Source organism: Tiliqua scincoides, chromosome 1 (assembly GCF_035046505.1).
Source record: "Tiliqua scincoides isolate rTilSci1 chromosome 1, rTilSci1.hap2, whole genome shotgun sequence".
NCBI classification, from domain to species: domain Eukaryota; kingdom Metazoa; phylum Chordata; class Lepidosauria; order Squamata; family Scincidae; genus Tiliqua; species Tiliqua scincoides.
In genome coordinates this window covers 121,572,180-121,599,960 of record NC_089821.1, presented here as the reverse complement: position 1 = coordinate 121,599,960, position 27,781 = coordinate 121,572,180, and the positions used below count along the sequence as shown (strand labels likewise).

General features: G+C 43.2%; 1 protein-coding gene across 3 annotated transcripts in view; it reads right to left on the bottom strand.

Annotated features, from left to right (window-relative positions):
• Nucleotides 1-4,244: 4,244 nt before the first annotated feature.
• Nucleotides 4,245-27,781, bottom strand: part of SPATS2L (spermatogenesis associated serine rich 2 like) — an 80,366-nt gene continuing 56,829 nt past the window's right edge. For all 3 annotated transcript variants that reach the window (XM_066636120.1, XM_066636100.1, XM_066636110.1), the window contains 7 exons: nucleotides 25,410-25,610; nucleotides 23,968-24,103; nucleotides 14,533-14,591; nucleotides 14,019-14,128; nucleotides 12,372-12,474; nucleotides 9,001-9,221; nucleotides 4,245-5,647 (listed from right to left, as the gene is read on the bottom strand). In XM_066636120.1, coding sequence (XP_066492217.1) covers nucleotides 5,252-5,647; nucleotides 9,001-9,221; nucleotides 12,372-12,474; nucleotides 14,019-14,128; nucleotides 14,533-14,591; nucleotides 23,968-24,103; nucleotides 25,410-25,610 — 1,226 coding nt within the window. In that variant the 3' untranslated portion in view covers nucleotides 4,245-5,251. The remainder of the gene's footprint in view (nucleotides 5,648-9,000; nucleotides 9,222-12,371; nucleotides 12,475-14,018; nucleotides 14,129-14,532; nucleotides 14,592-23,967; nucleotides 24,104-25,409; nucleotides 25,611-27,781) is intronic.

Sequence of the window (27,781 nt, the reverse complement as noted above, 5' to 3'; positions counted from 1 at the left end):
TGTATAAATTTTGTATAACTTATTCTGTGTTTTGTGTAATTTATTTTGCTTCTGCTATTCAGAGTAGCAGGAAGGGGCTATAGAGGACAATGAAACCTGCCTCTTGAATGCTGGAATTCTTTCTGAACAAATCTGATTTCTGATACTTTAGTATGTATTGTCTATATCCAAGCATATTTCTGTAATCCAGTGGTTCTCGCACATTTAGCACTGGGACCCACTTTTTAGAATGAGCATCAGTCAGGACCCACTGAAAGTGATACCATGGCTGGAAGTGACATCATCAAGCAGGAAAATTTTTAACCATCCTAGGCTGCAATCTTACCCACACTTACCCAGGAGTAAGTCTCATTTACTATCATTGTTAAAAGAATATATGTAGTAGTTCATTAAAAGTACAGGCCTGTAACATTTCCTCAAATTCAGTCACATACCATGGTAGCATCAAGTCGAATATATTAAAAATAAAATATTGAAATGAATGGGGACCCCCATGAAATTGGCTCATGACCCACCTAGTGAGTCCTGACCCACAGTTTGAGAAACACTGCTGTAATCATAAGTGCTGAGAGCTTTTTTTCTTCCCTTTTAAAAAGAATTCTGCATTTTAGTTTTCCTGTGCTTCCATGAAATGCACAGCTGTGCAAATACACTTATGGAATTCTAGAATAGAAAGAACTTCAAGGGCTGTTTAGTCTACTTCCTGCAATGGCAGGATTCCAACAAGCTCTAGAGAGCATTTTTATTCATTTTTATCCTAACTTTGCACAAAGGTCCTAAGATATTTAACGTAAAAGTACTAAAATGTTAAAAATAGAGATAAAACCTACTATGCTGGCAGTGGGATAAAATCACTCCCATCCTTTAGTCTTTGCTGCCCATGCCCATTCCTTCCGACTTTCTTCATGTTAACTTTGTTGCTGTGCTCTGAACTTTCTCAACTTTGTGTCTGTCTGTGCGGTGACCAGAATGCTTCCATCAGATGCAACAATACTGTGTTTTTATATGATTGACGCTGAGGACTGCCTCTTTTGGTAACAACTGGGTTTTCTTCAGTTTAATATTTTATACACAATAATTTAAACTTTGTAGAGTATGGCTTCAATGTTACCAAGGCAATTTTGAATTTTTACCGTTTCGGTAGTATTTCAGTGTTCCCCAAACTTTGTATCACAGGAAGGGCCCAATCCTATCCAACTTTCCAGTGCTGGTGCAGCTAAGTCAGGGTTAAGTCAGAATGCCAGATGTAGGGGAGAGCACCAGGATGAGGTCTCTTGTTATCTGGTGTGCTCCCTGGGGCATTTGGTGGGCCGCTGTGAGATACAGGAAGCTGGACTAGATGGGCCTATGGCCTGATCCAGTGGGGCTGTTCTTATGTTCTTATGTTCTTATGATGTTAGCTGCAATGCCACCCCTAGGCGAGGGAACAAATGTTCCTTTACCTTATGGACGCCTCCATAACTACCCTTCTATCACAGGATGCAGCGCAAACCCCATTGGCACAGCTATACCAGGGCAGGAAAGTTGGATAGGATTGGGCCCGAAGACTTGTATTGCTTTCACTTTAGCACTGGGGCATTTGTGGAATTCGGCCTTAACTAATGCACCAACCCCTGCCTCTCCTGAAATCTCTCCAGTACTGGTTTGTGTTTCCAGATCTGTCAAAGTCCTGTGAAAAATGAAAAGAAATTGGAGATCATATCATTGCACAGTATTGGAGTACAGGTGCAAATGGTGTATGTACGAAGCTTGCATGGGTGTAAGTTTTGGAAGATTAGACTTCTGTTACTTTGAAGAGATGCTTACTAGATATGGCAAATTACGATTGCTGTATGAACCGGGTCGCGCCCCAGCATTCCCTGCTTCCCAGCTTTTCGCCAAGCAGCCTCGTGCTTGCAATAAAAGCACTTTTCTGGGGCCAAAATAAATTTGTTAGCTAAATAAAATTATGCTTTGACACTCCTCTAGTTTTTTTAATTTCATCCATGTTCTGGTCCCTAAACAGATGAAAATGCAAGGTATTTCTGCCTTCCAGTAGAGGGTGTTGCTGGTTGCTCAGCTAAAACTGATAAAAGGCGCTGTGGCCCATGTATGTAATATGGACCTCCAGAAGCAACATTTGATCCAACAATGTCTGCAACCTATGAACCTGAAAATGTCCAAAACAGACATTTTCCCCAGGTAAACTATCTACTCAGTCCTCTTTCCCTTCCAGCACTCTTTCTATCACCTAGGATAAGTTTAAAGTTAAATCTAGTTCTTTAAGAACAAAAAGAGTAAAGAGCAAAACTTACAGAACAAAAATTGTCTCTTGAGCTTACTTTTTCTATGATAGTATGCTGTGTACTATGAATTACCTTTATCAATCAATTCCATGTTACTAAAGCATACTCTAAGCTTGAATGGATGTGGTTGTTTAGGTTTTGTTAATTCTAACATTAATTTTCTATGCAGTGGAATAATATATTTTTCCACTTTAGCTGTTGGCAGTAAAAGGATTATTGATGTATCAGTTCAGAATGAGAAAATATTTGCATGTGACTGAGCACGGGTTAGTCAGAGTAAGCCTATTATCAGCTATCAGGAGATTCAATTCATATGACTCTAATTAGATTAACTGCATGGTGGAATTTTGAAAGCAAAAAATTATTTCATATGATAAGCACATGATCACTTTAGGGCCTGCAATTTTCATCTTGAACTTCTCTCTCACATGTCCCAATTATGACTGGGTTGCCTTCCCCCATACAACTATTTTTAGCAGAAAGACACACTTCTGGTTGGAAGTATGCCTCCCTGGCTTGTGTCTGCATGTGCACCTTACTTAGCCCTAAGCCATCTTTCAACCACTGTCTTTTTATCTGATGGAGACACTTCAGAAAAGGTTTTTTAAAAAATGGCTCTTTTCTCAGATGATAAGTTTACAAGCCATTCCTAAAGCCTGGAAGTATCTGGTAGCAATACTGTTGGATGCAATGTTTTGCAGTTTCTTTAATATGGGGCATTGTTATCCCCGCTGCCTCCTTCCTATGGGGGAAGCACTACCAGGGGTATTGAAAAACAGAACTGGTCATCCTTGGGGATTTGTTTGCACTTGAGTCTCTTAAGATTCAATAACACTTAAGATGCAGCGAAGATGGTTTACCAGAAAAACAGGGAGAGGTGATCTTGTCAGTTTACCTCTAAGTAGAGGTCCATTGTCTAAGAGTAGCCCAGGGTAAGTCCTGTGGGTGTGGCCATGTAAGATCTTGCACAATCCAAGATGGTGATGCCCTGAACAGCCAGGAAGAGGCTGCCATGAAAAAGGATGTCACGAAAAAGGGTGCCATATACAGTATTGCCCCTCGAGGAGATAAAGCGAGATATAAATTTGTAAATAAATATTGCCCAGATGGCTGGCTCTATAGCTCTGGCGCCTTGTCCAAAAGGGGACTTATATTGGGACCCTGCCTCCACCCCCATGGCTGTGTGCCAGAATGGAGCCCCCTGGATTGCCTCGTTCCCGAGTCCTTCCCAGTCTTTTTCCAGATGCCAGTAGCTCCTCTTCATTCCTCTGTCCTTCTCTTCCTCTCTCCTGTCTCTGAATTCTCCCTTGTCTCTTCCAGCCAGCTCTCTCTCTTTCTCTCTGCTGCCTTCCAGTATATCTTGCCTCCCTCTTCTGGCTGCTTCATGTTTTCTCAGCTTTTCTCTGTTCCCCATCCTGCTTTGGTTGGCAACAGCTCTCTAAGGCCTTGGCAGTAGTGTCTCCTGACCTGATGCCTCTAGCTTGCTGGGATCGAGTTCAGGACCTCATGCATACATACTACTGACCAGGACTCCACAAACTAGTTCTAAATGGCAGCCATTTTTTCTTATGGTAACATTGCCTCCCCTTGATACTCAACACAAAACCCCCTTCCCCAAACATTAAAGAGTACATTTTGTACTAGGGTTTGAAGAAGATAGAAAGGTAGGAATCTCTTGTACTGCTCAGAAGAGGCTCTTGCTGTTCTTGTCTCCGTCTTACCTTCCATAGTTGAGAGGAGATCCTACCTCTTCCCCTAAGCCCAATAAATACTCCAGAAAACTCCAGGGGCAGTGCAATCGCAAATAACAACTGGCTCATACCTAAGCTAAAACTTATGGATTCCTGTCATTGAATGAGGTTTCAAAAGTTTTTCTTTAATAATGGTTGATTTTGCAAAGACATTACAAATAAACATTGAATTGTGGTTATTTAGTTGCTGAACAAAAAAAACGCTGGATTTTGCAAAATAGTGTTTATTTTATAAAAAGAGAAACAACTTCTCTGAAGTATAGTATCATGCCATTTAAACTGTCAACTTATTTTTAAATGTAAGTCTGGAATTTTGTATGTGCTCAGGTGCTCAAGAGATAACATCTATGTCCATATTCTATGGTATCATAATGTCAGATCAACAATACACAAGGCCACTTTTCAGCAAAGGCAAGAGTGCTAAACCCATTGAAATCAAACGTGATCTGATTGTGGCTACCAGCACTTAGAGAAACAGCAATAACATCACAAATTACTTGAACCTGAGAGTGAAATATCTCAAGTTTTTAATCTGTAAAATAAAAATCATCAGAAAAAGGACTCACAAGGTTGAAAAACTAGGCTGCATTCAATGTATCTATAAATTCCAAGTTGAAGAAACAAATAACTTACCCAATCTTATATAAAGCACAGAAAAAAATTAAATATTAAGATGTAGTTTGCTACTTAGCATTTGATTGATTTTGAAGATTGTTTGGGCTATGAAATTCGGTCACATCAAACAGAACTAAGAGGTTTGTTCTGTACAAATAATTTAGAATTCATATAATTTGAAAATAGTTAAGATCTTTACATGAGCACAAGTACCTCAATTAGAGACAAACAATAGGATTGACATGATATTTTAATTTCCTAATACTGACTGTCTGACAAATGACAAATTGGACAGTAACAACCATGTGATATCTATATTGATATCTTCCTGCAGTTTATTGTTTTTAACACAAATCTGTTTGCTCTACTAAATACTGGCTAACTAAAAGCTGCATTGTTATGACAAAAATAAAATTGAGTATACTGAGCAAAGCCTTCAAAGTACAAAACAAGATATGGTTAAGAAACCTTTCTGTAAATTTGGTTTACCACAATGTAATATTTTTCACAAGCTATTTTTGCTAGCATTTCAAAAAAGCACCTTTACTGAGAAGCTAAGATGAGAATGCATTAAATTTGCCCATTTGTCTTTTTCACTTCTCAGGCCACCAAAGTCACAGCTGGCACTGAAAGGACAGGAGCATCGGTAGAGGCTTCTATTCTTGGAGGGCATAAATTGCACTGAGAAACCCTTGCGATATTGCCACAGAGAGGTCTGGGCTCTGTTGGACCAGGCATAGGATACTTTCGCCGTGCTTTTTCTGGGTATGTTAGATGTTCCATGCTTTTGGCAGGTGTAGGCTGCTCCTGAGTTTTAACAGAGCCTTTGTTTTTTGGCCTAAAGCTGTTGTGGTGTTGTCTTCTATATTCATGTCGGGAGTTACTCTTCATGTTTTGATCTGTCTCGTTGCCGGTGCTTTGTGACTTAAGAGATCCGTTGAGTCGAATGTCATGATAATGTGCATGAAATCTTCGTTTCTGATTAGAAGAACCATTCTATCAAGAAACAAAATAAAGGATTGTTAACTTCAAACGGAGCCTGGGATACTGACCTCTCTTAGGGCACAATCCTAACCCCTTATGTCAGTGCTTTCCAGTGCTGACATAAGGGCAATGCAGCTCTGAGGTAAGGGAACAAACATTCCCTGACTTTGAGGAGGCCTCCGTGAGTGACACCCAACTGTAGGATGCAGCACATGTCCCATTGGCATTGCTATGCCAGTGCTGGAAAGCACTGATATAAGGGGTTAGAATTGCACCCTTGGAAACACACTTCAGAATCCAAAGAAGCATACCACTTGGGACTGCATGACCAAGGGCTTTTGTGTGCTTCCACTACCACAGGCCACAAGACAAACAGCTTTCAAAACTGTAAGGAGTAATTTGGAGAGAAACTGGGCATGCCCAGTTTTGGGCATGATTAAGGGCACAATCCAGCCCTTAACTTGGGCCAGCGCAAGGCCCAGGAGGGTCACAAACATGATGTAAAGCACATTTGCGCCTCCTCAGGAGCTAGCTAGGCCAGCGCGCAGAGGTGCACCAGCCTGCGGAGCCTGGAAGAAGCCTCCATGCCAACGGAGGCACTGAGGCTTGTGTCGGCCCAGCTGGGCCAATGCAAGCCTCTGAGGTAGGTGAGGAGGGGGTGGGGAGGAGGCAGGAGGGAGGTGTTCATGGGCGGGGAGGGCAGATGGTGGGCATCCCATGGTATCCCTGTGAGTTCACCACAGCACCCAGTGTGGGAACTACTGACGTAAGGCACAGGATACAACTCCACTGTGCTAGGATGTGGGATTAAGAAAAAATTATGCACCAAAGGCACATACCAGTTTTAATTTGTATTTTTATACTGCAGTTTAAATGTTTTAGAATGGATTAAGAACGCTCTAAAATGTCATTCAGTGAATTTAACAGACCTCTACAGATTGGACTTTGGAAATAATGGACTCTATTGCCTGATATCTACAGAGGCCCCTTAAACCCCTTCTTTAGAGAGACTCATTAGCACTCTCTCAGGCTGAAAGCCTATGGACACTTTCGTGGGAGCAAGCCCCACTAAACACAATCGGACTTTCCTCTGAGTAGATATGCATAGGATTGTACTTTAAAGCAGTTGAGGATTGCAGTGGGCTTGAGGGCAAGCTTACCTACTTTCCAGAACTCCACTGGTGCTGACGCTGTCCATTCCTAAGACACGCTGAGGAATGGAGGAACACTGGTCATCAGCAGCACCAGTACTAGCAGAGCCCTGGAAGAGAGGCAAGCCTGACCTTGAGTCTCTTCCCCCACTTACCTGCCTTAAGGCCCAAGACTATTCAGAGGCTGTGCCGAAGGTGCACGGCTGGTAGCATGACATCCGTCATATTTAAGCCCATCCTGGCAATGCCACACTGTTGCTGGTGCAACAAGGGTCATATGATAAGTCTATACTGGCACATAGCCTGGTATCCATGTTAAGGTTTCTTGCTGTCACAGTTGGAGCAGCAGTGGAGCAATCTCTGTGTGTCATCAGTGTGATATCCAAGGAGCTAGTCACCACATCCAGTTAGCCCTAACACTGGTGGCCAGAAAAGTTCTGCCATGGTGAACTAAACAGGAGGCAGAAGCAGCCACAGGGCCAATGAGTGGCCAATGCTGGGGGACACCCTCTCCAGCCACTAGGAATCAATAATGTAGCCACAGGCACCACCTCAACCATGCGGAGATACCTCAAGGACACCACACACACCACAATGCAAGGATGCTGCAGCACATCCTCTGCCCCACAAGAATCGCAGTGGCATCAGCAGCAAAAGGGCAAAAGCAAAGAACCACTTGAGGATTCCTCCTACCCAGGGTCCAAGTCCTGCAATCTCCTCCATATAAACACATTCCTCTAAGGCAGTGGTTCCCAAAGTTACCTGGGTCATGATGCCCCCACTGCTGCTCTTTCTCAGCTCAGCCAGGCTCTGCCATCTTGGCACACCCAAATCTTGCAAGATCCAAGATGGCAGTGCCAAAATCTCACAATATTTTGTGAGATCCAAGACGGCCGCCATCTGGGATCTTGGGAGATTTGTTTCCTTACATCAGTTGTTCCCTTCACTTGGGGCTGCATTGGTCCTGGAAAGATGGATAGGATTGGATCTGTAGTCTTCCTGGCAGGAGCTTTAGTACTGAGGTGGGTATGCTATGATTGGCCGCCAAAGGTAGTCTGTATCCTATGCTCCATCATAGAGAAGTGGGCAGGGCAAAGGGGTGGCAATTTTGTGCTTTTTCCCTTCACTATTGTTCCTTATAGAATTACTCCTACCTATGCCAGCTCCAATGTTAGCATAGTGTTTTTCTGGCATCATGGTGGTGTCCACTATTTGAAGGGGGGTTAGACTGTGGTGTACATCAACTCCTCCTTATCCCTCCTATGTCATTCTCCAATCTCCTCCCTAGTTTGGCCTCCCACCAGTGCGGTTGCACTGGTGTCCAAGAGATGTCTGAGTTAATGTTGGCACAGTGTTTTTCTGGTGTTGCACTGGTGTCTATGGCACATCTGTCAGTGGACTTTTGTTGCACTGGTGTAAGTAGGGCAACACTGGTGTATCTTGAGGATAGAACTGGACCTTTAGAGAGCTTCCTTGGTGCTGCTCCACTCTCCACCATGGCCCTCTATTCCTAGCCTGTCTTGGTGGAGAGTGGCAGCCCTCAGGTTGTTCTCTAAGTCAGACATTTAATGGACTAATGGGGGGAGAGGTGTCCAGATTTAATCGACTTTCAGCATTGACACACCTTCCCCCCTCCAGCAGAGGGTTTGCTGTAGTGGTGAAGTGCTTGCACTGTGATGCAATCTCCAATATTGGAGACCTTTAAGAGCAACCCAGGTGAGCTTTTGCTTTAATTGGATTCAGTCTCTGAGGCAGGAAGATGAACTGGAGGACCTCTTAAGGTCACATATGAAAAGCCCTGCAGAATCAGACCAAAGGCCCATCTAGTCCAGCTTCCTGTAGGTCACAGTGGCCCACTAGATGCCTCAGGGAGCACAACAGGATACCTGCATCCTGTTTCCACTGCTTTGCACTTGGCCTTCTGAGGTAGCCTACTTCTAAAGCAGGAGGTTGCACATATCCATCATGGTTGGTAACCTATAATGGACTTTTCTGTCACACAAAGACTTCAACCAGATCCCAGAGTGACCATGAGCCCTTTAATAAGGATTGCTTTGAGATGGATTCCTGCATCTGGCAGGATAATGCACTTGAACCCAAGGACCCAGGAAGTCCCTTTCAGCTCCAAGTTCTTAGGACTTAATTTTGACATCCAATTTTTAATCCTTGCTCTCAGTTGCACCTAGTGAATCACTGTTCTCTTCTGAACCTCACCTGTTTATTTGTTGAAATGATCTGTGGTGATGATTCTGTGGCATTAGTGACAACCTGGCCTGAGGCTTTAGGCATCGTTGCTTTACTGTCAGGAGTCTTGGCACGACTAGAAGGTTTCCGAACGTATGTATTTTTTATGCTGGTTGCTGTGTGCAAAGTTGCTGACTGCAGCAGCGTGCTAGGTGGTGTTCTTGAAGAATAATTGTTCTTTGGATGAAAAACTAGAAGAATAAAAGTGTTCAGGGTGAACAACAAGTGACAGCACATACTGGCATTTGTTTCAGAGTGGCATCATGGATCAGAGAGCATAAGTGGCATCAGAGAGAAACCATCATGGAAGATATTCTCATGAACTGTAAATTTTTTTCCAGGTAATTTATGGTAAAGCTACATGTTATGTACAAGAGACACGAAACTGCTGCCATTCTGTATCTCTTTCTTCCCTCTTCTGGATAATTTATAGTGTAACAGTACATGTTACATGACATAATTATGGCTGGCAAAAAACACACAGCATGATGGCATCATGTCACATGTTAACGTATCAGGGTTAGAAAACAACCCGGGGAAATTTGGCCTGGATAAGGTAGGGCCTAAGCTGTGTAAAATGCTGAGTCACCAAGAATCAGGTGAAAAGAGAGCTCACTAATAATAATATAATAATAATAACTTTATTTTTTACCCCGCCTTTCTCCCCGAAGGGACTCAAGGTGGCTTACAACATATTAAAAACATAATTTAAAAACAAATAAAAACATATTAACACATCATAAAAAACAGCAGTCAGAGTAAAAAAAAAATAGGTAAAAAGAGCATAGAGCAGCAGCAAGTCATAAAAGAATCAGGCCTGTAAAAAATATTAAAAGATGTTAAAAAGATGTTAAAAGGCCGAGAACTCAGAAGGCCTGTTTAAACAGAAGGGTCTTCAGGCCTCGCCGAAAGGTCTCAAGAGAGGGAGCCATTCTTAAGTCAAGGGGAAGGGAGTTCCATAGCGTTGGTGCCACTACTGAGAAGGCCCTATTTCTTGCAGCCGCCCCACGTACCTCCCTAGGCGGCGGCACTTGTAAAAAGGCCTTCTCTGATGACCTAAGAGGACGAGCCGGATTGTACGGGAGCAGGCGATCTCTAAGATACCCTGGTCCAGAGCAGTATAGGGCTTTAAAGGTCACTACCAGCACCTTGAATTGGGCCCGGAAACGAATGGGCAGCCAGTGCAGCCGCTGGAGAAGCGGACTGACAGAGTCGAACCGCCTACCTCCAGTAACCACACGGGCCACCGCATTCTGCACTAATTGCAGTTTCCGAACCGTCTTCAAGGCCAGCCGCACATAGAGCGCATTACAGTAATCTAATCTAATGAGACAGGTGATGAGCAAGCATCAGGAGGAGGAGATACCACCCTTCCTGATGCACGCACAGGGCGTATAAAAAGACTGTAAGAGCCCTCATGTGGTAGAAGGCAGGGGAGGCTGGTGGTCATGTATGTAGCACGTATGTATGCTACGTTGTAGCATACATACGTGCTATGTATGTTGTGCTGTCTCTATTTTCTTTGCTATGCTGCTGTTATTTCCATTACCTTGTAAATACAGACTGAAATAATGAAGGATTTGTGTCTGAAGTGCTCTCTATCGTGCGGGCTGAGTCTTTGAGGCTGCATTTCGCAGGCAGCAACAGACAAGAGGCTGCTCCCTCCTCGACATTACGTTAAGCTAGACATTACCAAGAAGAGGAGAGACAGAGCATGACCGTAAATATATAATGGCCAACTTGTAGCAAATTTGGGGAAGTTTGTTTCTCGGATATGTGGTGAAGTGCAGCAATACAGAGACTGTGACTGGCTTGACAGCATTCTGTGGTTGCTGTTGATCCACCTCCTGAGTTCTGTGATTGTGAAGACCTACTTATCCCTCCATGCATTGCTGCAGTATTTTGTCACTACTTCCTGGCTCCTTGCTTAGTTGGTTGATCTGTTCTTAAACATTTGACCAGACTGACACTGGTATTCTTTCAAAGAGATAAAGAAAATAGTCTAGAGCAAATAACTGCTGTGGGGAGAGGACAATGTTCAGTGTGAAGCTGATGCACAGGAAAAGAATTATAGGTTGAGCCTCATTATTCATGTGGGTTCTGTTCCAAGCACTCATGTGGATGGCAAAAAACACGCTATAGCAAATCAATTTAAAAAACAAAGTTTCTTTGCTCCAGTGATTTAAAAACAGCCTTGCTGACCTTTGTGATGTAAGATAAGAGTCATTAAGAAGACAATCCATCAATCAGTCGTCCTCCAAGAGCTTAGAAAGGAGCTTCACTCAACCCCTTTCTTCACCAATGCAAAGTGACCACCTTTCTTTCACATGCTCAGGGGGAAGGGAGGGGTCTGCTGGAGAGAGAAGGATTGATGGATTGTCAGCCAGCTGCCCCACTCTCTCTCATTAAGGAGGCTATTGTTAAAGCACTGCTCAGTTTTTTAAACTGCTTTTAAAGGGATGTATTTTTCCCCTTCTCCAGGGATCAGCACATTCCTTCTCATTTGCAGGGGCCATTCGTGTTGAGTCAAATCCATGTATAAAAAAATCCGTGTATAAATAGTCTGGACCTGTATATCCACTCTTATCATGCACAAGAGTCCTGGACTAGATGGGCGGGGGGTCTGCAGCAGATTTTTTTTTTAAGGTAAAACAAGAACTTTCAGTCTAAGATGATCAACCAGTGAAAGGTGTAGTTTGGCCCTAAACATGTTAAATCAGATCTTAATTAATTTAGGACATTGGAAAATGTTCCAATCCAATATTTTCCAGGAAACCGACATCACTGATTGTGACGAACATTTAGCTTCCCCCTGGACTGGGGGCAAACTTTAGCACTGCTGTTTCAAGTTCAATTCTACAGGGACATGAAATTTAAGTACAGGCATTCTTCATTACTTTGCCTTTCTAGCCTGCCTTACAATAGCTAATAGAAGATATTCATATAGCAGGTTTACAGGCCTCTGCAACAGGTACACCACTTAGAGAAAACAGTGCAAATATCCTCATTGTATTTTCACATTTCCTCATTGGTAACTGTTTTAGCAGTAGGTCAGTTGGGATGGAGGGCCATAACTTCCACCCACTCAGAGTAACCTGTGCAGAAGGCTGCAAACCTCTGTGTTCCTTCGCATTTCCTGAAAAAGGGGAGGTAGGTGAAATGAGGAAGAACATGAAACACACCTTTAGGAGGAATATCTTTCCTCTACTGATTTCAACCCCCCTTTTCAACTAGCTTCTCCAGGAAGAAATTCATGCAGGAAGGCACAGGCTGGGCCAAGCAATGGAGGTCTTATGTAGTTTGTTGTCCTATAAGGTTTAGTCAGAAGTACCATGACTTACTTTCTCCACACTGCTGAATCTGAGTCTTGAGCTGTTCAATATCACAGGAAAAGCGGGCTGATCTACCCAGTTCTTCATCATATTTACGTTCACTTACAAAGTGCTACAAGGAGAAACAAATACCTATTTATATGTTGGGTCTGTGACTGTAAATAAAGAATGATGATGATGATACCTATTTATTAATTGTACCAAGTGATAAAGTAGATGGCAAAGAAACCTGGCCAACCAAATCATTATAAAGCATCACCTGCTGAACTGCAGCATTTTAGAGAGATGTGTACTTCAGTCTTAACAGACTTTGGGAACATTTTATCATTTGTGCAATACGCTACAGGTGCTGATTCAGCACCAATATCATGGTCTTCTATCCCCACATACTTGGGGGGGGGGACTTCTTAAAAAACACAACCAGATACATGTATGTTCCAGTGCAGGGAAGATGGAGCACTGACCCTTAGAATAATAATTATAATAAAAATAATACCAAATTAATAGTAATACCAAATTATTATCAAAAAATTAGGGGGGGGGGAGAAAGTCTTTTTCTTGTTTCTCATCATGAATGACTCTGCAGGCAGTATACAACAGGTGTTTGTGATTCTCATGCAACATTCCATGTTTTATTTTTTATGAACACTCCATCATTGTTTCAGCATGAAAGTTAGTTCTTTACAAAGACAGTACTGTATTAACTTTATTGCAATTGTACTTCCTGGTAATTTGAAGAAACACTTTCATCCCCCTTACCCTGGCCATTACAGTACTCAATCTTTCCACCATAACCAAAGTTTCTTTTTCCGAAGAACTTACTAACTGTGTAGAAGTTGACCCTTTCATCAATTCTAGGGATGGACAAATCCAGGGTGGCTTGAGTCACTAGTCACTGCCCCCCGTAACTTCACTTGAAAACAAGTCATAATGGGGGCACTTTCCCAATTGCCGAGTCACCTTTTCGTGACTCTAAAAAATTCGAGTTGAGTCGCCCCCTTTAAAAAGCCCACCTTGACTCCATAGAAAAAAATGGAGCTGCTGCCGGGTGTGTGTGTGTGTGTGTGTAAGTGAGAGAGAGAGAGTTCTCTTTAAACACTCTCCTGCTGCCCTGTCTCATCTGTAAACAGGACGGGAGGGGGTGGGAGAGATTGCGAGAGAGCAGGGGACAGAAGTGGCAAGCAGAGACAACAATGGGAAGCAAAACAAGATTTTGAGAATTGTATCAAAGGCTGTGCATGCCTGGTTTGGAAAACATTCCTCAGTCTAAGGGTAAATCTCAAGGTGCAAAAGTCTAAGGACTCAATCCTATCCAACTTTCCAGCACCAGTGCAGCCGCAATGCAGCCCCAAGGTAAGGAACAAATGTTCCCTTACCTTGAGGAAGCCTCTGTGACTGCCTCCCCACAACAGGATGCAGTGCATGCCCCATTGGCACAGCTGCACAGGCATGGGAAAACTGGATAGGATTTGGCCCTAAGTCTTGCTTTTCCCAACTGTTGCTGGTGAAACCAAAAAAGATTATTGAGATACTAAGGAGGACAGATTTAGACTTGGTTTTTGAAAATTCAATTATGATTTGCAGTGTTGAGCTCTTAAATGTCTGGCCCTATTATTGCTGTACAGAGGCACAATAGAAATGGCCTGACAAACCAACCTTAATTTCAGCCCTGAGTTCAGCCAACTGTGTCTCGGCCATCTGACTAGCCAAATCAGTTAGTCTCTTCAATTCTTCTGCTTTTTTCTGACGAGCAGTTAAGATTTCCACTGTTAAACAAAAGAAGATAATAATGCAGAGAACTTTGCTGTGCTCTTGATATCTGGACATAAACACTTTATATCAGTAAGCAGAACAGACAATGATAACTTTACAATTTCACCAAGTGTTATCCAAACACTTTTAAGCTACCCAGTAATAGTTTCTGGATTTGAGTAGTGTGAATGCTAAATGCGTGGCAACATTGATTGTTCAACACTGTTTGAATTTTCAGGGTAAAATGCCTGACTCAAAACTTAAGTGCCAACGTGTCCACAATCCAAAACTTGTACATCATGTAATACTTAGTTCTTCTTGTGAATGCAATAATTTTGTTTTTATTTCTGCTAAAGCAGCAAGACACAATGCTTTCCAATTGCTGCAGACATAAAATACACCTTCTGGTTCTACTTACTGGCTTCTTCCTTAACTTTATCAACTTCTGCCATCAAGCCTACCTCTCTGTCTATGATGCTGAAAATGAAAAACAAAATAGTTGAGATCAGGATCATAGGAATATAACATTTTAAGTAATAATATTCTTTGAAAAGCATTCTAAACAATAGTCTTGGCAGTTCGGGTAGAAACATTTCTGGAAACTGATAAATGGGGACAAATTTAAGATATTAGCATGGCTTGATTGGAATTCATCAAAATATACCATTAGTTTAATTAAATCATGCCTGGTTAATGCTTCCCCCCATCCAGTATTAAGTATTATCAAACTTAGGGCACAATCCTAACCAGGTCTACTCAGAAGTAAGTCCTATTTTGTTCAGTGGGGCATACTCTCAGGAAAGTGTGGTTAGGCTTGCAGTCTTAGTTTCCTGTAACCAATTAAACAACCAAAAAACAATTAAAATGCTATCTGGCTAGATTCTTAAATCTGATTCAGAAACTAATCAGACTAAAGGTGCAATCCTAACCCCTTACGTCAGTGCTTTCCAGCACTGGCATAGCAGTGCAAATGGGACGTGTGCTGCATCCTACAGTTGGGTGTCACTCACAGAGGTCTCCTCAAAATAAGGGAATGTTTGTTTCCCTAACCTCAGAGTTGCATTGCCCTTATGTCAGTGCTGGAAAGGGGTTCGTCAGTGCTTATGTCAGAAAGCTTATGTCAGTGCTTCGAAACCCTAAGGGGTTAGGATTGCACCCTAAGAGTCCAATTTTATCCAGCACAGGAGTAGCGGCGCCAAACAGCTACTGCTGTGTCCTGTGCTGGAGTTGGCAGGTCATTCGTCCCCTTATCCTAAGCAAAGCCCCAGCCTGCTTAAAGAGGCTTCCTGGGGCAGCACCACCTATTAAGCTGGTGCAGACTCAAGAAACCCTTTGTCAGGCTTTTAAGCTCGGGAGGGGGAACAGGATTTGGTGGAGAAGGCCTCAACCTGTCCCACCCCCTCCCAGGCCTATCCCACTCTCGTTCCACCCTCTCCTACCCAGGAACGCCTCCCCCATGCCCACCCACTACCTTCCCCATGCCCCCATACTGCCCTGAACTTACCTGGTCTCTGCCAGCAGCTGGAGCTTCAACTGTGGCATTGACAGGGTGGCACAAGCCTTTCCACCAGCATTGTTTACTCCCTGGGTGGTGCAAATGTGCCTTATGGTGTGTGACACCAGCACTGGCGCTGCAGTTGCAGCGCCTGTGCAAGGGAAGCATAGGATTGGGTTGTAACATTTTAGCCACTTCTGTCCCCGAATTGCAGTAAAGACCAATCCTATGTTCCACCTCACTGATGCAGCCATGTCAAAAAGGCTCATGCTGCATCCTGCTTGGGGGGGGGGGAGCACTCCTGGAGGTCTCCTCTAGGTAAGGGAACATTAAACATTTGAACATTAAATTGCATTTAATTAAACTATTCCCTGGAAGCAAGGTCTCTGGTTTGTGTCCTTAATTTGATTTAGGAATGCCACTTCTGAAAGAATTTATACAGCTGCAGTGAATTTCCCAGTAGATGGCACTCTACACCTAGATTCTCTAGATGATGTTGTTCAAGATGTTGTTACCTATCAGGCATGCCCACAAAAATTTGGAGGACCGGAAGCTGTGACCTAAATAAACTACAGATAGTTTTAGGATAAACATATTGTTTTTCACCACAGTCGCTCTTCTCATATAACCCTGATAAGGCTGAATCTTCAACATACCAAAAGTACAGACATTCAAAACTCTTTGCAGAAAGTAGGACTTGTTCAGTCTTGAGAAATGATTATTTGCAGAACTTCAGATCCCTAAATATTGGAGGGCATTTATTTTTGTATGTTTTAATGTGCTTCTATCTACATGGTTAGATGAGAGATTTGGAATGATGCCCTATTCTAATAGATTCTTTCCCTGTGGAACAAAAGAAATTGAAATACTAAGTCACATGGTTATTTCTTCCTAAGTTCTATACTGACGAACCCTAACCCTAACAAAACAAAAGTTGACTGACAGCCCAATTCTATCTAGAGGCAATGCCAGTGGAAAGTGTGTTCCACGGCCACAGGCTGCCACAAAGCAGCCGTAAAGTGCTTTGTGGCAGCACAAGTAGCTGATGCGTTAGCAGGAAGCCCAGAAACTTCCCACGTGCTGGCGTATCAGTAGGTCTCTCGACCATAAGGAACTTTATCTTGTTGAATTTGAATTGACCCTTGTGTACTGTCAAACTGAATGTGGGAGATGTCCCAAGCGTTTAATTAGTGATGTTGACAAAGTTCACAAACTAAGAATCAAGTCGCACAGGGCGCAATCCTAACCCACTTTCCAACACCGACATAAGGGCCATGCAACTCCAAGGTAAAGGAACAAACATGGCCTAACCTTGAGGAGGCTTCCATGACTGCCCCCCCAACTGCAGAATGCAGCACATGCCCCACTGGCACAGCTATGCTAGTGCTGGAAATTTGGTTAGGATTGTGCTCATAGAGTCACATAGAGAGCAGACCTTTCAGAACCTTTAGACCAGGAATCTCCAAACTCCGGCCTGGGGGCCAGATGTGGCCCAAGGCGAGCCTCTATCCGGCCCGCAGCCAGCCTCTGATCAGCTGAGAGCCTCTGGCCCAGCTGACCAAACACAACCAGAGTTGTGCTTGTAGGGTGGCAGAATGGGGGTCTGTTTAAGTGTGTGCTTTGGGCTATCTTGGTGTTTGGAGAAATCCTGGACATTTATTCATTCATCTAAGTTCCATCTGTAATGCATTTATTTAAATTTTATATTTAATTATTTTTTTTTGGCCCTCGACACCGTGCCAGACATTTGATGCGGCCCTTCGGCCAAAAAGTTTAGAGACCCCTGCTTTAGACAAATTAAAGATTAATAAGTCACCAGGCCCAGAGTTCTTAAGGAATTTTGGTGTGAAAGTACTGATCTTCTGATTAAAATAGGATTAAAACTCCTGGATCGCCAGGTCATGGCTGTAGCTTGGGGGGCCCAAGCTTGGGGGGCTGCTTTGGTCCAGCTTAAGCTGGTGATGACTTGTATGTTATTGTCATGTTTTGTGTGTGTGTATATGCTATATATGCCATTTATTTTATTTATTTATGAATATGTTTTCTTGAATGTGATTTTTGAGCTGTGGAGCAGTATGATATGAATCTTTAAAACAAATATTGCATTATAAAAACATCCAGGATTTCTGATCAGAGCAACAGAAAACGTAGGAAAAGTTTTTATGCATTTTTGGAGCTAGCTGTTGCCCACAACCCATTGAGATAAGCTTGTGGGGAAGGCTGAAAAATATCTGCACTGGCATGATGACTGCATGTTGATTGAAAAGTAGAATTCAGGAAAGGCACTAACTATACTCTAAATGCTTAGTACTGGAAATGCTTTTTAAGATTTTCTTAAGATTCTTAAGATTTTTAAAGATTTTTCTTATGTTCTTATGTTCTTAAGATGTTGTTATTTAATCATCAAAATGGCATGTGAAAAACCTCTATGTGACAAAGCTATTTTTTAAAATCATGAGACAAAAAGAGGTACCTTCAAGAGTACAAACTTTGCATCTATTCAATGAAATGTACAGAGGGACAAAGAATTACATGTGTGCTTAATGCAATATATGAATGATTGCAGACCTAGTAAAGTGATAGAAGCTTTGTCAAATTACTGATGAATAGAAGTGTTGCCTGGCTAAGAAAAAAAAATGCAGGCAGACTTTCTTTTCAGCTAAGATCCCAAGAGAGTAGTAGTTGTTAAATTACATCTTTTTGCAACACTTCAGAATAAAACATTGTCTTATAATTAACTCAACTGTATCCTATTTGCATGGTTTGCATACCGAGCCAGATTATATCTCATTCTTATTCTAGTGGAAAGACGACTCAAATATAGAATATACAGCAACAACTGGACTGAAATTCAGAGTAAACTACTTGGTAAATGGTTAAGGTGGGTGAACACAGCCAAAAAAACAAGGGAACCAATCCTAACAAAAACATGTATGCTTCATTCAAAAAGTTAAATGTCAGACTTCACCTCTGCCAGGGAAGATTGGATCTGGAGCTCTTCTTGGTGACTGAACCTTAGGGGAGGGACTTACATTGGTGGTAGGTCAGCAGTTAACCTCTTTCCAGCAGTCACAATGGCAGCTGCCATCATTTTTTTGTTCCAGCAGTTACCCCTCACAATGCACAGGAGATGACTGTGCATAAAAATAGATGGTGGCCTAGAAAACATCCACTGCTGCCACCCCACCCCACCCAAGACTGCAAAATGCTGCCCCTCCAACAGTTGTGCCTATAGGCCTTTGAAGGGCTGGAGAGGCTGCATGTGGCCTCTCCGGCCCTCAGAGGGCCTGCTAAGGCCTTCGGAAATCTTTACAAAGGTACTTCCACTTTTTGCGGGGGGGGGGCAGAAGTACCTTTCTAAAGCGGGGGGGACAGTGCCGCCTCCTCCAGCTGTGCTACCCAGGAGTGCTTGCACCCATGGACCCCCCCAGGTACACAGCTGGGTTGTTACTCCACTCCTGGAGACTGCCGGGGGGGCATCATCTGGGTGGCCGCTCATTGTACATGCCACTGCCACTATCCCCTGCTTGGTTCACTCCAGAAGTGCTTCTCTGGCTGCCAGTGTTTGGCTGGGTAGCTTGCGGTGACTGGCTCCATGCATGTCAGGCCAATGTTGGTCTGATACTGGGCCAGTGTCCCATGATTAGTGAGCTGTGTTGGGGTTTCCCAGGATGCTGGCAGTTACTGGGAGGGATGTACCAGTGTGGAGCTGACCAGACTCCTGCTTTCTCCGCACCCTTAGTGCTGGATAGGCTTAGAATAGGATGGATGTTGCACTGACATAATAGCAACATTGGGATAGGATTGCATTGAAAGAGAGATCATATTTGGCTCCTGGACCCCCTCTTCCCATATTCCTGTTTGCATTCTGTCAAATGTGTGGTATGATCTTGCAGCCCCTTTTCTCCACCTTTCCTCTCCCATCTAGTAATAGGTTTTTTCTCTCTCCCCTGTTTGCCCTAGAGCCTCTTATTCACACATAACCCAGAAAATCCAGCACTCTGCATACATGCTGGCTCGTACAAGAGCCCTCGTGCTAATTCCCTGCAGACAGAAGCAATGCCTGTCTTATACCACAATTCCATATATTTTTACTTAGAAGTAAATACCATGGGGCTTACTCCCAGGTACGTAAATAAATTTCAGTCTTAAATCAATTTTTTTTCAATTCCATTAAGAACTATTATCTTTCTCCAGCTGAAAAGGACACAATGGGAGATTTATTGCTCCCAAGCAACTTTAACTTGAATGACTCCTACAAACAGGATATATTATATCCCCAAACCAGAGTACCTTAAAAACAAAAAAGACCTCCTGGAGTAATCTGGCAGTAAAACACAAGATGTCTATTCAACATAAAGCAACACCAGAAGACTGGCAATATATTTGAAGCAACTGACGAATGGATGCACTTTCCACCTTAGCAATGCTTCTGTACAACTTTCCTGAGCCTATTGCAACCACAATCTGCCAAGCAGCTGGTTTCATGAACATGCTCAAGTCTCTCCTAGACTGGAGCACCATTCTCAGCAAAACCAGACAAAATGGAAAAGGTGCATTCCATCTTGTTTTGAGTATCACAATAAATGGTTGTTAAACACTCTCTCTTGCTCTAGAATTCTCACAGCTAGCAGCACAACTTTCCACCCAGAATTCTTAAGGTGAAGCCTTAAGAATTAAAGCCTTGTTTTAATTTTTTTTCTCTTCGTGTATTTAACTGAAACATTCTAACAACACGGCCTTTTGCTTTCCATCCACTTCCTATTCTTTTATAGCACAGAATTTCATTCAATGAGTTTTTTAGAACTGATTATGGTGTCTGGAATTATTTTCTCCTCAGTTTTACTCTGGAACCAATTTTTTTAAAGCTTCTGGGGAAGCTATTAAGTGCTGTCTGAACATTTTAGAAGTTTTAAATATGCTGGCTTTAGTGCACAGTCTAAGCTTTTGCGCATATGAAAATATTTGAGAGGAAAGGAGGGGAAAACATTTTTTCAAAACAGTTTTGCATGCAATGTAATTAAATCAAGGCCATACTATTTTCTACAGTTTATTTTCCATAGGTGGTAGAGAACAGACCATAGGAATACATAACAGATGTTTTCTTTTAATTCTCCACATGATGGTGTCAGTATGCATTTGATATATAAACTTAAGTTTCTTAATGAGAGGTGTTAGAAGCACCATGGCTTCTTGGGCAACCCGATCTTAAGCCAGGGCAGCGCCAGCAGCTCGCACACGGCCCTGGCAATGGCTGTCACAAATGTGCTTCTAGGCATGTTGCCTGTGGCGGTACACCTGCAGTGCCAGCACAGAAGCCAGCGAGTACAAGGAGGACATGCCAAGGATCTCCAGCGGTAAGTTTGGCCACTGGTCAGCAGTGAGGCTTTTTGGGATAGGGGAAGGCAGAACTGGGTGGGGGGAGGGGAGGGCCCATGAGGGGGGTGGGAAAGTGGCAGACTGCTACTGAATCCTATGCCCCCTCCTAAACCGTGGAGATTGGCATGGATCTCCTTGCTTCTGCACCCATTAAATAGCGGATGCAGAACCAAGTAGACCAGTTGGGGCTGCCAGGCATTACACTGGGTAAGAGAACCAAGGTTCCCTTATCCTGAGTAGACCTCTGGCTGCTTCCCTGGCCCCAAAGGATACAGCAGAGACCATTTCAGCACCTCTAGACTGCTGTATGCTAGGGAAGTATAGTATCCAAATTTCCAGCTCTGGTGCAGCCACAATGCACTCCCATGGTAAACGAACACATGTTCCCATATCGTAAGAAGGCCCTAGTGACTGCCCCTCCACCACAGGTTGCAGCACACACCTCACTGGCACAACTGTACCAGCACTGGAAAACTGGATAGGACTGGGCCCTCATTCTCTGTACATTTTAGGATATTTTCTACAGTTTATTTTCCATTCAAGTTCCTCAATCACAGCCCAATCAGAGCCCTCAGCAGAGCCGCTGAGAGCAGTGGCACCAAAATGGCAGCTACTATATCCAGCAGCCCCACCGAGGCCACCAGAGGTCATTTCGGGCAAAGGGGACTTTTGTCCCCTTCACCCAAGGAAAGCCCCAGGTCCCGCAATGGGGCTTCTCAAGTCTGCACAGGCTATTTGGCCAGCGCAGATGAGAGAACCTCCATCTCGGGCTTTTCAGATAGGTTCTGGCAGAGCAGGGCTCCGCTGGTCCCACCCTCCTCCCAGGTCGGTTCCTTCCCCTGCCCTTCCCCCACCCCAAAACCCTGCACCATTCCCACGGTGTCCTCCATCCAACACTTGGCCCAGTGCTGACTGACACGGCCCAGCGTCGGCACTCCCTCCTCACAGGTTGCTGTAAACATGCTTTACGGCATGTTTACAACACCCAGTGCTGGTGCTCAGTGCCAGAGCTAGGGCTGGATTGGATTGGGCCCACAGATATCTTAATTAAAAAGGAAACATATAGCATGGCACCTTGGCTTGGAAGTTAATTCCATCTTTCTCATTCTATGATGTGAACATTCCCAACTGAAGTGTAAACCTTTTAGATGCAGATACCTTTGTTCAATTGAGATCCCTTTCTTTGCATAAAAGGGGGCAATGCAGAATAAATAAAACTGCACAACACCCCCACTAGGTAAAATCCTAGGTAAAATCCTTGTATCAAAGATTCCCCTTATTTGGCAACTGTACTGCAAAGGGCTGTATGGTATGGACTACATTGGCATCTTATCCCATTTTCCTGTTTGTTTAAAATATTTATACCCAGCCTTTCCACAATCAGGCAGCTGACAGCATCAATGCAAACAATTTATAAAACAACTCCATATAATAAAAGAAAGTACACCTAAACAAACATTAGGACCATAAACATTAAAGCCTCAAATGGCAGCAAGACCAAACACGTGAGCACATTCCACCCTCCATCTAATCAAGGGCCTTCCAAAACCGATGAAGCTTACAAAAGCTTCTTAAAACCAGGGGAGATCAACATGGATTAACCCTCTGAGGGATATCATTGTACAAAATTGGAGTCACCACTGAGAGAGTCCTCTCTTTATCACTGGCGACTTAAATTCCAGGCAAGAAAGTACGTAAGACAAAGCTCTTGATGGTGACTTTAAAAGGTAAATGAGTTCAGCCTAACAGGACTTTAGACCTAAGCCCAGCAGCCAGCGTTAGAACTTGATGGTTTTGCAGTAATTTTTTACCCTTTTGATATGCTGTACCCAGTTCCGCTCCCTGATCACAAGGCCTGTATTGGTATTTCTGTGGATCAGATGATTGAGATATGGGAGACTCCTGTAGGGTTAACTGACTACTTAACTCAACTGTACCAAACTCATATCTGGTCATCAGGAGCTGTCTGCATTTTAACACTATCTGTTTTATTAGGTACCATCAGTGTAACCTGCTGCTGCATGCAGTAAGGTTTAGATCAGGGTCACTATCTATAATGGCATCAAAAACTCTCTCTTTCTCGGTTGTGTATGTGTATAGCTTTTTATTCTGGCAAATTTTTATTTTTAAACATTTTCTCTGATTCAGAGATGGAAGAGGGCAGGTGATTATTTGCAAAACAATAGTACAGGAGGGAATCTCAGGAAAGCACATCCAGAAATAATTCTTCCTATCAGAAGAACACAGTGTGAATGAGAAAGCCAGCTGTAGCAACAAGAAGCCAGGGTCTCAGGATGAAATAACATGCAACAGGCAGCTGACTGTGTTTTCATGATGTTTTTTAAAACCAAAAGCGGCTGTGGTGGGCTACAGACTGTACGCATGAGAGAAGGAGGAAGGTTTAAGCAGCCCTGCCACCAGTCTTCAGCTCAAGATTACAGCTTCACGCAGCTGATATTGGATTTAAAAAAAAAAAGGGAGAAAAATGCATGCAACTGTATGCTACATCACATTTTAGCCTCAAAATATATGGGGCAAATGTAACATTCACAAAGGTCCCAAATGCTCTAGACCACTGGTTCCCAACATGTGGTCCGTGGATCACAGGTGATCTGCAAGACCCTGAGAAGACTGTGGAAAAAAATCACTTTTGATCACTTCTAGTGGCTCTCTGACCAAGCCATCTCCCAAAGACTACCAGAGCGGGTGAGGAACGGACTGACCACAGCCACTGAAGTATCTGCTTCCTCTCTGATGCTCCATGAAGGAGCACTTGGGAGATGGACCACCAGAGAGGGTGGAGAGCAGACTGTCCACAGCAGCATGTGGTCCATGATTCCAATTTTTTCCTCAGTGGTCCTTGGGCACCTAAAGGTTGGGAACCACTGTTCTAGACCTTCATAGAACGAGCATCAATGAGATGATGGGGTTCTGAATTCTAAAATGTCTACTCTGGCTTCCTGTTCCGCACCTACGTACCAGCTATGTAATTCAGCGAAGGCAGCTTTGATCTTCTTCACTGAATTATCCACCTCCTCCTTAATCATCATACGATATCTTGTTAGTGAAACAGTGCAGCGCTGAAGATCCTTTACAGATTTTTCAATATTTGGACCTACAAACACAAACAAGCATCAACCACTGTTTCTCTGTCAGGTGTGGGCTAAAAGAAAAAAAGGACTGCAGCCCACCACACACAAGGACAAAGCATATAGTGGAACTGGGAAAGGTGCACAAGAGAGTGATCAAAATGATTAGTGGATTGGGGCACCTCCATTATGAGGAATGGTGGCACCATTTTGTAACTCTTCAGTCTAGAAAGAAGGTGCCTGAGGGGGAACATGATTGAGACATATAATATTATGCATGGGATGAAGAGAGTGGATACAAGGAAGTTCTTTTGTACAATGCCAGACGTTCACTAAACACTGAGTGGTCAGAGAGTTAGAACAGACAAGAGAAAATATTTCTTTACCCAACTAGTAATTAATCTGTGGAACTCTTTGCCACAGGATGTGGTGATGGCACTGGCTTAGATGCCTCTAAGAGGAGATTTGACAGATTTATGGAGGAAAAATTCATTTCAGGTTACAAGCCACGATGACTGTATACAAACTCCCAGTTTTAGAGGTAGCCTATTTCTGAATGATGGACGCAAGGGAGTGGCAACAGGATGCAGGTATCTTGTTGTTTTGTGTGCTCCCTGAGGCATCTTGTGGGCCTCTATAGGATACAGGAAGCTGGACTAGATGGCCCCTTGGCCTGGTCCAGCAGGTGTTTTCTTATGTCACATCAGAAACCACCATTCAGCTTGCTGTGCAGCAAATCAATTCCTACATTTGGACTTATCAGTGCTGACTGTAGCGTTGCCAATGCTGTGCTGCAAACTACATTACTTCAACACTGCTGGGGCACGACGGGCAGATTCTGCAGCATAAATGGTTAACAGTGGCCTGCCAGTCAAGAAAGCAATGTTCAGTCATAATCTATTCTCATGTCTGATCGTTGATGAAAGGAATTCAGAAGAACCTAGGCAAGTCAGTTTGGTAATGCTATGACCCGATCAAATGATCATTCATTGCCCTTGCCAGAAGGACAAGTTTAGAGTTATTTTTATTTTTAACATTTTTATTCCACCCTTCCTCCAAGGAGCTCAAGGTGGTATACATAGGTCCTCCCCTCATTTTGTCCTCACAACAACCCTGTGGGGTAGGTGAGGCTGAGAGTGGCTGACCCAAGATCATTCACGAAGCTTTGTGGCTGAGCAGAGAAACTTTTAAAAGTTGATGTGATACCTCCTTTACAGCCTACTAGAACTGAATAGCTGTGTAACACTTACATTAATGTTAATAAACACTATGGAAACAACAATAAATGTACGTATATTGGATTGCATTAGCAGGCAAGCAAATCACTGTTACCTCTTTTCTTGACTGAATCCCCTGGTTTTATTTCAAGATGGGTCGCAGAGACAGGTGACTTAACAGCAGGTGGTTTTGCCTTCATTCTGCCTACATTGCACTGGGACTGGAGAGTGGTTTGGAAAGTATCAGGCAGCTCTGTGCTATTTACAAAGTTGTGGTCTGCATCTATAGATATTTTCTTGTGTCCTTCCTTTTTATCTGCAAAAACACCAGAGATCCCATAAAAGAGTCACTGTTACGAGTTTAGGAAAATAAATGAAAGGCTCTTCTCGGAGAAAGAACTACTAAAGCATGAAAAGAAAAGAATTACAAAATTTCCAGGATTAAAAATAAATGTCTGTGTTTTACAAATTGCCTGAAAGAAAGATGAGGGCTGACACAATGCTAAGATTAAGCGTGTATCATCCAGGAAATTAGCACTGCATTGGTCTTTCAGTAGAGGCGTTTGTTTCTGGTGAGCAAGATAGAATTATAGCCCAAGTTTTACTGAACCCAATGGGCTGACTTCTGAGTCAAATAAATAACACCGTTTTCAAACACCACTGTCTTTCAGCAGTCAGGATACCCTTCAAGAAGACAAAATAAGGTGAAATGTATTGCAGTGCTTTATTAGCACTAAGCTTGATCTAGTGTCATGATATCTCATGCATATGTATGCAAGGGTATCACTTCTTCCTACAGCAGGGGTCTCCAAACTCCAGTTCACAAGCTGGATTAGCTGGATCAGCATAACATTCTTGCACTCGGTGCAGCAGAGCCTTGTCGTTTTGGGCCGCATCCTCCTTCCTTCGAGGCTAATCTTTGCAAAGCTTAATGCCAGGCAGCCACTCCCAAATCCCAGAACTCTGGGGCAATGTGCAGTGGAAGCAGCTGCCCGGCACAAAGCTCTGCAAAGATCAGCTGTGAAGAAAGGAGGCTGCAGTGCAAAACAGTAAGCTAAGTTTTGGAGCATTCACAACACTCATCTGGGCATTCATATTGATCGGGGCCCATAGTTATATTCTCATAAAAATGGAGTCAAGAAGTGGAAAATCAAACAGTCCTGTTTAAACTTACAACAGCAGGAAATTACTGTTATAAGTAGAAAATGGTGTTTGGTTCAGGTCTGATTAATGACGGGAAGACATTTCACATGTTAGAATACCTAAGGAAAACTGAAGTGGGGAGGCAGGGAGAATACAGGCCTTTAGAATTTCAGATGTGCTGTTATTGCTTGGATTTCAGGCTAATGCTGTTGCTAAACCTATTGCTCATGTTTAAAGCATTTCAAGGTCCTTTATTTAGATGCAGGATAGTACAATATTTATTAATGAGATTGGCAAACATAGTTCTAATTACATAGGCCTACAAAATTGAGGGTCAGAAAAGTTTTTCCCAAACTTTATGGTGGTTTGATATGAATTTGGGGCAGGGCCGTAGCTAAGGGGGACCAGGGGTTTTTTGGCCCCCCCCAGCCAGCAGTTTGCCCCCCCCGGCATTTTTTCCACACTTGTCATGTAAATGTGGTTGAATGTCCTCCAATTTAGCTCCTGTTCCTTGAGAGCTCAGCCCCTCCCTGCAGGCAGCCTCCTCCAATCAGATCAGGCTGCTGATGCTTACTAACTCACCTTAGGGGCCAATCATAGCAACGTGCTGATAGTCACAGGACACCAGAGAGGCAGGCATGAAAAAGCCTGGAGGAAATGTGCTCAGTGCCTTCAATCACCTTCCTGGGAGCTGAGTGGCTGTGCAGGCACTTTGCAGGACCCTGGAGGCTGCTGCTGAGTGACTCTGACATCATTTGGGGGTGAGCAGGCAGGAGATTTTGAATGGGCCATTTCTGCTGTTCGGGTCTGGTAGGGCCTTTCTCTTTGGGGGGGGGGAGAGAAAAGCATGGATCTGGCATCTGAGATTTTAGATGGACTATTTTTGCTGTTTGGGTCTGGTAGGGCCTTTCTCTTTGGGAAGGGGGAGAGGAAAGCAAGAGTCTGGCAAGCAAGAGACTCACGTGCAGGCTATGTTAATGTGGTCTAAAAGAAACCAAAGAACTGATTCAAACACATCTATTTCAACTCTAATTAATGACAATGTGCTTGAAAAACATAGGTATTACATTTCAAGCACTGCTGAAATCATTCAGTTTCTTGTAGCTAATGAGCTTCCAATGAGGGGAATATACAACATTGAAGAACTTGTGGAGGAAAGTTTATTTAAAAACCTTTTCAAATATACCCTCAAAAAGGACCCAAAACTAGCTGAATCTTTTAAAATTATTCCACAGAATGCCACTTACCAATCCCCAGAAATTCAAAATGAAATAGTTAAAGTAATGACTGATCTCATTCAAGAGGAAGCTTCCAATGACATAAATAATGCAGATGTCCCATTTG